The 11,204-nt window shown below is 37.8% G+C and overlaps 1 protein-coding gene across 2 annotated transcripts in view; it reads left to right on the top strand.

Moving 5' to 3' along the window:
* Nucleotides 1-7,544, top strand: part of TMOD3 (tropomodulin 3) — an 87,241-nt gene extending 79,697 nt beyond the window's left edge. The window contains exon 11 of one of the 2 annotated variants that reach the window (XM_027554004.1): nt 4,299-7,544. In XM_027554004.1, coding sequence (XP_027409805.1) covers nt 4,299-4,333 — 35 coding nt within the window. In that variant the 3' untranslated portion in view covers nt 4,334-7,544. The remainder of the gene's footprint in view (nt 1-4,298) is intronic. The other variant, XM_027554003.1, reaches the window with a different exon arrangement.
* Nucleotides 7,545-11,204: the final 3,660 nt, after the last annotated feature.

Below are 11,204 nucleotides of genomic sequence, written 5' to 3'. Positions count from 1 at the left end.
CCTGGGCTCCCTGTCTCGTGCATCGAACCTGACTGGCAATCTATTTAAAGGGAGTCACATTCCACTGTGATGCAGTTAGTTCTTTTAGGCTTCAGCCATATTTGCCTTTGCATTTTTAAAGATTTCTGGAGCAGAAAAACCTTTAATCCAGATCACTGTGAAAAATATTAGTTCAGACTTTTTGTTCTTTGATGACTGTAATTTCTCGTAGCAGATTTTAGCCTCTTTTTTTTTAAAAGGGAAATTTGGTGTGTGTTGTTTACTTTAGATGTAGTTTGGAAAGTATGCTGATTATTTAGTATTTCTTCATTAGTTAGCTTCTGTTTTTTACACTTCAGGAATTTAAATTTTGCCTTTTACAGCAGTGTTTCTCAAGTCTAACTGAACTTCACAGTTATAAAACCTTAAGAACATATACCTTATTGGCTTTAAAAAGTTAGTTTTTTACTTACTAGGTTATACTTCATTCTAATAATCTATTTTATTTTCTAAGACTTTAAACTTTTGAAGGTCGGGGGCCATGTGTATCTTTTGAATCCACAGCTTTAAAACCATGTCTGACAATAGTAGGTACTTAATAAAGATTTATTAAGTAAAAAAAATGTAGTAGAATTTGAATCCTGCTCAAAGTTGAATTTTCTCCTAACTAAGCAGCTTTCCTGGGACACTCTTCCAGAATGGGAGATAGCAGAGAGGAAGAACGGAGAGGACGAATGGAGAGAGCGAGTCTCCATGCTTCCTCTCCTCTGAAACCACCTTAGCTTTCCTGGGATCCCACCAGCATCCTTGTAGCCCTAGCCATCTGTCACCTATGTCCCTCCTAGAGAAGGTCCCAGCAGCCGTCTGGCAGGAGCAGCACCGCGAGGGCCTGTATGTATCCAACCCTGCACGCGGAAGGGGTGCCGGCCCCTGAGGGCTCAGCGGTTGTGCTCTTCTGCATGCGTGTTGTGGCAGATGCTTTGTCCAGATCTGTCAGAAAGGAAGGCCTGATAGCAGAGCAAGAAAGACTTTTGGCAGGTGGAAGATGCAGGGAAGAGATGAAAACAATTTCCTGGGCTGCCTTCTGTCAACACTGGGAAGTTAAGGAGTTGTGCATAGGCGTGTGTAAGAGGATGAAGAGGCCATGTGGTCAGACACCAAGCTGAGGGCAAATGGCTTTGTGCTGGTAGCTCTCTAGACAAACCGCCTGCCCTCCCCACGCTGTTTCATTCTGGTCCAAACCAGAGCTTCAGACACGGGTCTCAGGCGTAAAATGAGAATAAGGACATTCCTGGAGTGAGGAATTGCGTGGATAGAAGCTCAGATTTGGGACTAAGCAAGTTATATTTATATGCTGAAGACAGCCTGCAGATTTTGAGAACTGACTTTCTTAACAGGATGCAGGATCCAGAATAAACTTTGCTCAAGTACTTGCTATTTGAAGCTAACAGAATGAAAATAAAATGCTGCCAGCGGATTAAGAGGGAATACTGATAGGAGGCACTAAAGTTACATGGTCAGGAACTTAGATTTCTTTGGAATTTATGTGGAGGTATTTGAGAGCCATTTTAGGGCACTCACTGAGTGCATGATTAAAATGATGCTTCAAAAACACGATTCTTACTACTCTTCCAGAGATGGAGAAGAAATGAGATCAGTTAGGATTTATTGGCAATTGACTAATCATGAAGTGTGGAGAACTTATGTTAGTGGAGGGGGTTTTGGAAAGAAATTGCTAAAGAATTGTGAATAGGGCCAAATGTATTAGTCTCTCGTCTATAGGCTGAACTGAGGAATTGCTGAGGTAACACGTGGCGCCAGTGAGGAACGGGGGTCAGGAGTGGCCTCTGCCTATCCTCTGCTGTCCTGTGTGCGCAGCAGCGGCAGCCTACCTTCCCTGCACGCTCAGCTGGTTTTACTTGTTACCCTGCACTTTGATTTCTGCCTGTAGATCAAGATGGCAAGCCTATTAAGACTGTTTTCTTACAAGCATTCTAGTATGTGGTAACTGGACAGAGATATCAGAGAACAAGACTTAACAACTTGCACAGCATCTCTGGGGCATATAATTTTCCTTCACCTTGCAAATAGGGCTGTATCCTAGCTTTAGTTGTTGATAACGTCTTCCTCTCTCATTGTTTTCTTAGTCTCAACTTTTCACTGAAATAATCCTACCTACTCGCCATCTCTCCAGCTAAGAAGTATCACGGCTATAACAGCAAAGAGGTTATATGGTGTATGTGCAACATTCGATTGAACTCTGTCTTATGTTCCTGTCTTGACACTCACTAACTATGTAATCAGTTTTCTATACTTTGTTCTATCTGTCCTATCGATCTTGTTTTTAATGTGCATTTTTAGAATAATATGCATTTTAACATCTGAAATGGTCTGCCAATAATATCCAAACACTACTGCAATTCAAAATTTTCTTGGAAATGTTCTACTTTAAAGAATATGATTTGCCTTTCAGATATATCCATGTGGTTCAGATATCTATATACATGAATTAAGTTTGTATTTGCAGACTCAGTTCTCCATTTGATTTCTTCCCCTAATATTTCAGTAAACTTGTTCTTTGTTAACATGGGCTAAAATTAGAGTTGAGGTGCACACAGTTATATAACTGTGTATATAAATGTTCATGGGGACCTGAAACTGCAGCCCTCCTGGTTTTCATTTTCTAGCCAGCGCCCAGCCAATAGCTGGACAGGCTTTTATTCACGTCACTTGATTGTCCAGTCATCTCTTAAAGGCCAGTGAACAGAAGCCAGCAGTCAGAACGACATGAGAGCAAGACCTGTAGCCTGGCCAGGAGGCCTGTGCACCTGTTGGCTTTTCATTCCTCTCTTAAAACAGCCAGTTCAGGCTGCACAGAGGCAGCTGCCTTCCTGCTTGCTTCCACAGAAGAGAGTATAGAAATTAACAGACCAACCATGTAACTTACACAGAGGAACTTAACTTACTGGTAAGAGTATCAAAACCAATTATGTGTACATGCAGATCCTCTAACTTTATAAAGGCTAAATTGGCTTTCCTCACTCTGAAAAGATGGCTGGCCTCAGGACCATTCCTTAACCCCACTGAATGCTTTCTATATTAACACAATACTAAGCAGCCTTGGGGCTTCCCTGGTGGCTCAGAGGGTAAAGCATCTGCCTGCAATGCGGGAAACCAAGGTTCAATCCCTGGGTCGGGAAGATCCCCTGGAGAAAGAAATGGCAATCCACTCCAGTACTCTTGCCCGGAAAATCCCATGGATGGAGAAGCCTGGTGGGCTACAGTCCACGGGGTCGCAAAGAGTCGGACATGACTAAGCGATTTCACTTTGAAGCAGCCTTGAATTGCACAGCCATGAGGTTCAGGTGTCACTATTCTCCTGTTACAGAGGATGAGTTGAGGCTCAGAGAGGTTGCCTTGCTTGCCAAAGAGCACACTACAAAAAGCAGCAGGTTCCCACTGCCCAATGCTGAGGAGCCCTGAGCTGCCAGCTCTCAGCAAATGTTCTCTGGTGGCTGATAGGTGAGAGAGAAGGTAGCAAGATCCTGACTGAAGACCTCACCCTGCTGCCAACAAGCATGGCCTCGCAGCTCAGGGTCTCCAGCCCGTGCCTAGGCTGGGCACCCTTAGATGTGCGCCTTTGTTTACTCTGCTAACTGTGGGTCAACCACTTTGACCTCCCGAGTTTATGGTAGCCAGAGGTGACATCACCATGTTACTAGGGTCTAACATCTGCATTACTTTGCATTTGTTGTATTCTCAGAGCCCCAAACTGGCTCATTTTGTAGGAGATAAGAGAAGGAAAATTTGGAGAGCAGTAGTAGCAACTCACTTACCTTTGAAACTTTCAAAAGTATTTTTGGTATGTTCTTTCACAAACTAAGGAAATAACCAGAAGGGCATGCAAATTACCTTTCATACTTTCTAATCCCAGCTGCCTGTGTGTTATTTCAAAATTTAATATGATAAGTTACCATTTTTAATGGAGGTATAAAATTTTTTAATACATGGATGAGACAGGCACAGTGAGTTGAAGGTGACTGCTGACCATTCTACTGTGGATTTCTAATGTTGCTGTTGTATAAGCACAGGGGAGCTTAGCTCCTCAGTTCTCAGCAGGTAAGTGAACACAGTAAAGGATATGAGTTTTTTATTTTAATAATAAAGGATACGAGTTTTTTATTTTAATGGCTGTGTGAACTACAAATGGACAATCCATTTTTTTACAACTCTAACTGGATTGCACAGAAACTTGTCACAAGCAAATCAACATTGTACAAACTAACAGGGATTTCTAACATTCTTTATTTTTCTCATAGTTCGCAAGAGACGAGTTGAAGGAGACCACCAGTAAGTCTGCCAACCTGTCATATTTGGAAGACATTGAAAGGTCATCGAGGGTTCTTGTGATATCAGATGTAAAATTTTCCTGGGGAGAAGGGAAAAGACTGGAAATTTTTTTTTTAATTACATGTATCTTTTTTCTAGTTTAAGGTTGTTACCAGTTTCAAACTGCAAAATCAATAGTAGGTGATATTTTGTATACTAAAGCATTATTTGTGCTAAAATTGATTTTAATTTAGCTTAATTAAATGTTCTGTGATGAGTTGGGTTAAAAAAAATACAGTTGTAAAAAAGTTTAGTAAGTCATTTATGTAGAATAATATGAACATTTTAAGGACCAATATTTTTTAAGTCAAAAAGGGACATTGCTGATGTCAGAACTGCTGTCGTACTTCTTAGGTACAAGGCACTTCAAAGCTTTCCTCATTCCATGGCATGGAGACTTTTCCGTGTTTTCTAGAACACACACACTTCTTTCTTGCAAAAAGCAAAATGCCAACATCTTAAAACAGATGACTTAAAACTTGGTCATCTGTCTTAGAGTCAAAGCAGGTTTCCAGGCGAGAGGAAGTGGTCTCCTGTGCCTCCCCACACTGCACCTGTCTGAGGTGTCTCAGCACCTACAGTTTTTTTAAACAAAGTCATCATCTTGGCTAGGTTACACACTTGGTTTAAAAAGTAGCTATGTCTAAATTCATTACAGACTTTCATTTTAATAATGTGGGCATTATTAAATTTTTGTGAAAGTTCATAGTAGAAATAAAATCTTGAGTAGGAAAGCTATTTTCTTCCCTGTAAAAGGCATACAGCTAACTAACTCTGTTATTTAAGGTTAAAAAAAAAAAAAGCTGTTGTTAAACACATGAAATCAGACTTATTAAATGGTGGAGATTAAGTCTCAGGAGCATGCAGAACAGTCCTTTAAATTGATGGTTACTGTAAAGTAAATCAGAAGCTGACCTGTGTATAAATTAAGAGTTTACACAGGATAGTGAGATGTTCCTGTATGCAGTGCAGAGTTGTCTGGTTGGTATACAATCACCCCTTACTACAGATTCTCCAACCAATAAGGAAAATGACTATTCTTGATAAATCTAATTTTTATTAACTGTTTCCTTTCATCTTGAACTTTTTGGTCCATACTGTATAAAAGTAGTTTCTCATAACAAGATGTCTTCCTGTCACTCAGAGTATTAAAGTGAGTGGTTGAACAGTGTAGCGTGGTGGGCAGGCCGCTCCAGGTCCAGTAGTGTGACAGACCATGTGGACCTGTATTCATGCCAGGTTCCAGGGCAGTCCCGGGAGCAGGAGGTGGCAGAGGCCGTACAGCTACAGAGGACAGGGCACGAAGGAATCTGAACAATTCAGGCCTGGCTGTGTCACTTACAGGGAGATTTTTCTAAAGGGAGGAATCTCTTTCCAGAATAGGGGAGAGATGTGTTCTCAATTTTTTTTTAAACTTCTTGAAACCAAATTATAAAATGTCTGCTCCTTTGTCTTGGACTAGTCAGTTTGTCTCGAGCTAGATGGCTCCCTGTATGCTATAGAAATAAGTCTTCTTGACAGGTGAAAGCTTTCCTCATAAGGACTGAGTGTGAGTTTCTTTGGAATCAGTATCCAGTGTTTGAAAGGGGCCAAAGATTGACTTTGCACTGTTCCACTATTCCCTTTTGGTTATAGGGTGCTGGAGACTTTTTTTTTTTTCAAGTTAGCAAGTCAGGCTCACTCTCACTGGCTCTCCCTCTCTCCTTTTTCATAAATGACTTTGGAAATGTACTTGATTTTTAGAGACTGCACAGTTCCAACAGAGGGGGGAGTTGGCATGGACCAAGAGTTCAGAGCCGCCAGAACACTTTTAGCAAGGCTTCCTTTTTTGCCCTGCCCTGTAAGTCAATGAATTGATAACTATGTTACCCTGTCTTCGCAAAAGTCTTTTTTTTTTTTTTAAATATAGGTAGGTAGGGCCCCACCTAGAATTCTGTATTATACTTATGGGTAATATCTTTTCATTTATTATTTATCAAAGTATGAAGAAGTTGAGTGATTTGCTTGTACCATTCCAGTTCTGAGCTACAGTTCATTATATAATGGAAGAAAAGATTTGTTAATAACTAACTAAAGGTGAGCATTCATCTATCTGAATACAGAAAATCTTTCACAAATTGTAACACAAGGGAGAAAACGGATGTTTACTTTGATCTTTAAAAATCTGGCACCTCTCAAAAAAACAAAATCTGGCACTTCTTATCCTTTTAGTAACTTTCAATATTTCTATATTATGCTAAAATTTTACAATAGAATTGTGAAATAGTCTTGATTTTTAAACCAAAGATCTTCTAAGACATTTAAGTTTTTGTAGTGTAACCAGTATAGATTTATCTCGTTATCCAAGCAAAGACTGTTCTTTGCGTTTTTAAATTGCTGTTTTTTTAAAAGCTTTTAATTTCACATTTTATAAAATTTTATATTCATATTTGTCAGAAGTTCTAATTTTTCCAGTTTGTCTACATGAGATTATATGTATTAAAATCAATATTAATGATATTATTAAAATGGATTTTGGTGCTATATACTTGTAGCTAAAGCCTAGTAGCAGTCTAAAGAATAGGTGGAATACATTCTCTAAGGGTGCCTGTCATTTAAAAGACCAAATAAACATTTTGTGTTTAAAAAAATTAGACTGTTAGAAATTCTAAGGAGAATTACCTTGATTGTTAAATTGCAGATTCTCATGATTTGAATGAAATAACCCACATACTTGCTTTGTGCAGTAGGTACTCCCTCAAAAAGTTAACAGGTATAGAGCTTTGTAAATTCTTTTTTCCATTGACAGTATCTGATGTTTTTTCATTTAAAAAGGGGAATCCATGGTATAAAGAAAATTATAAAAGAAAACATGTTTTGATAAAAAGTTATGTTCTGTTGTTCTTTATTTTAACCCTTGCTGCCATTAAAATAAGATTAAACAATTCATGAGGTTTCATAAAATTGTAAAATTTTGGCTCTGTGGTCCTAGAACTTCTAACTTTTTCCTTATAAAATCAGGAATCACCATTGTCTCCTGGCAGAAAAAAGGATCATTGTTTTTCTGGAATCTACAGCAGTTTCCATTCTCTGTAAGTTCAGTACTGCCTAGTTTTCCTCCATTACAATGTCACGTCACTTAAATTTTTTTTTTCTAGTTTTATTGAGATAGTTGACATATAACATAGTTTAAGGTATAAAACATAATGATTTGATATATGCACATACTTGCAAAATGGTTACTACAGTAAGTTTAGTTAACATCTATCACTTCACATAGTTTTTAAAAATGTTTTTCCTTGTGATGAGAACTTTTAAGTAACTTTCAAATATGTAATAATACAGTAGTATTAACTGTCATCACTATGCTGACATTACATTCCTAGGACTTACTTTTCTTATAACTGGAAGTTTATACCATTTAACCACGTTCATCCATTTCACCCACTCTCCACACCCCAACGCTGGCAACCCGCAGTCTGTTGGCTGTATCAATGGATTTAGTCTTTTTAGGCTCTAATACATGAGATCATATAGTATTTGTCTTCCTTTCAGATTTGTTTCATTTAACATAATGCTCTCAAGGCCACTCCACTTTCATGTAGTATTAACTGAAGACACAGCACCCACAAGACCCAAACACATTGGATGTGTCAGAGCAACTCCTATCAAGGGGTGTGAGTTCTTCAGTCTAAACATCCATAGAACCCTCTTTTCCATCACTTCTCATTGAACATTCATGTTTCTAGCTACTTCTCACTCAAAGGAACTCTTCACCGAGTTTTAAATTGAGAAAATTGTATTTACAATCAGCAAAGAATTTATATTAGCTCATTTTAATTTGGTCATTCTTTCTTATGTCATATTTCTTGTATGTTATAATTTAGTTCTGTATGTCTTTCCCTACAAAAACTGAACACATTGGAAAATTTTTATAATAAAACATTTATAAGTTTGTTAATGCTAAACTCTAACATGCAGCCTGATCATTCAGAGAAGCCAATCTTTAAACCTCTACCAAGCATTTTAGACAGCCTTCACTGATATATAAGGACTTTTACTTAGGATATCTGCTCTGGTAGCTAGATAATAGATTGTAACACTGTGAAACACCACCAGCCATGTTTTGTATTTAGCACTATTGTTCAAGTTTGTACACTTTTAAAATAATCAAACTCTCTTACAGTACACATATGTGAGTGAGGCTTAACTTCCTTTTCTACAGACAATCAGAATGTTTTAAATGCTGCAAAGTAATTAATAGGTCTAAAATTTTTCTGTCAGATATTGTAGTTCATCAGAGAGTATGGTTTAAAAACAAATTCTGGGTGCTTGTTCATGGGTGTAAAGCAAATTTTTAGTTTAAATTTCACCTTAAGTCAAAAGGAAAACAATTTGATTCAGCTGTTTAAACTGTTTAGATTTGTCTGCTTAAGAATTGTAAAAAGAAGGTAAATTATAAAGAAAATTGTTCATGCATACATGTGCATGCACGCACGCAGAATATATAAAAACCATTGTAATTTTGAGAAAGTGCCCACTTTTTTTTTTTTAGTCTTTTGGATGAATTATATTTGGTTTCAGGTACGTTTAAAAGCTTGAAAATTACTTTTGTAACAGTGCGTTCTTTGTCACGTGAAATTGGGCATTTAAATACATTTTTTAGTGCTAAAATATAAAAATGCTGTAAGTGCTTACTTTTTCAATTTTAATAAACTATTACAGAATATTCATATTAATAATACTGGTTCATAATAGCACAGTGAATTTTCTTTTGAAGAATATGGATTACAGGCATTTAGGATTTACCATTTCATATTGGAACAAATAATTTCAATACAGTCTATCAAATATACTGTAGACTTTGACTGTTTGGAAAATCCCTTTAATTCCTATGTTCTAAAGTTCACTCCTTATATACCTTTTAAGAACAAGTGTATTAATTTCCCTGAGTTATTCTGAAACTGTCAGTACTTGACCATTTACACCCATAAGGTAGTAAGTTCCTATGGTTCAGTCTCATACCATCAGTACTCAGTCTGGCCTGTCCATAAAGTCAAATTGAGTTTTTGTTTTTGTTTTTTTTTAAACTGAGTTGACAAATTGAAAGAGGGACCTATGATACAGTGTGTTCTGAGCCTGAGGGGAGCCAATCCTGCTATTAGAGATTATTTCTAAGGTAAAGCAAAGATACTGCTTATCAGTCACCTAAATCCACCAACCAAAAGAGGAAATCAGTGAAACGTGTAATGGGTTTGAGGAAAATTTTAGGGATAAATCAAATAATTCAGCTTTGAAACTTAAGGAATAAAGAAATTTCTCTTGAATCTTTAGTATTGGCTGGCTTTCCGAGAATGGCTGTTGGGCTTATGTTCACATGTGGGAAACCTTGATGCCTGTCCGCTTTGGTGAGTCAGAGGCTTGGGTGCTTCAGTTGTCAGTTAACTTCAGCTCCTCCTCTGAGTGGCCTTGGAGACAGGCGCTATAGCCGTGGGGAGAGTGCATTCTTGCTCAGCCAATGGCACCTCACTCCTCTAGGTACCAAATATTAAGCTTTCCAGCATGTCTGCAAGGGTTGGTGGCCTCTAGGCTCAGCCCAGCTTTAGCCCCCATCCTATAGCAGAGACTCAAGGCCACCTCTATAAAGAATAGCCAACCTAACCTATAGATCTAATGCGATCCCTATCAAATTAACACATTTCATTTTTCACAGAATTAAGACAAATAATCCTAATATTTATATAAAACTTTATATAAAAGAGCCAGGATTGTCAAAGCAGGAGGCATAACCCTCCCAGACTTGAGATAATACTACAAGGCTATAGTGACCAAAACAGTGTGGTACTGGCACAGAAACAGACATCCTATTATATACAGGATGGATGAACAGCACAGGGGACTATATCCTGTGACAAACTATAATGGAAAAGTATGAAAAAATATGAAAAAGATGTTTATGTGTGTATAACTGAGTCACTTTTGCTGTACCAAAGAAATTAGCACAACACTGTAAATCAACTATACTTCAATAACATTGTAAAGAACAGTCAACCTTATGACTGAGCTGTGATAATACCTCTCAGCAATTTAGATGAGTCTCTAAATGGCCTTTCTGGAGCTGGTGCTAATTATGGCTGTGTTTACTCCATGAAATTACACTTTAAATATATAAAAGGGAGGGAATTATAATGTATATCCAGGTTTCCTGCATGGTAAGTGGGCCATTTTTCTTTGACCTTTTCTATTGAACAATAAGACTCTTAAAAAAAAAAAAGAACATATTTTTCACTTCTCAGAAGTAGAGGAATATAAACATTAAATCATGAAAGACTCACAATGGTCAAGTCCAGACCCCACCAAGTTGAGCAAACTGACTTCAGAGAAGTTAACTTGCCCAAGGTAACATCATTGGTTTGTACATTGAACAACAAAAAACTTCATGTACCTGTTATGTTCCAGCTACTGCACTAGTCAAAAAGCTAACAGTCACATCTAGTATCTTGTTTCCCAGCGCTGTGTTTTTCTCTAAGCTCCTGGTGACCATTTCTCCCAGCATTCTGGATGTCTTTCTCCCTAAGGTCAGTAATAGACCTGCTCAGCAGTGTGATGGCTGTGCACATAAGTTCCTGATCCTTGTTCAAAAATGCTTTTTTTTTTAACTTGAGAAGAAAAAGCTTTGGATAAAAGTCTTAAGTTCTAACTTAGCTTCCATATCTGTAGTATGAGAACAGCAGCAGCCCTTTGAGTTGTTCTGAGGATTAGAACTGGTAAGGCCCATACAACACGTAACAAAGCATTGAGTCTCCGGTGAGCTCTCTTGTGCTATGCCTGCTCTGACAAAAAAATCCCAAGACACA

This window comes from Bos indicus x Bos taurus, chromosome 10 (genome assembly GCF_003369695.1).
Source record: "Bos indicus x Bos taurus breed Angus x Brahman F1 hybrid chromosome 10, Bos_hybrid_MaternalHap_v2.0, whole genome shotgun sequence".
In the NCBI taxonomy this organism is placed as follows: domain Eukaryota; kingdom Metazoa; phylum Chordata; class Mammalia; order Artiodactyla; family Bovidae; genus Bos; species Bos indicus x Bos taurus.
The sequence above is the reverse complement of the archived record's forward strand: the minus strand, read 5'-3'. Positions and strand labels throughout refer to the sequence as shown.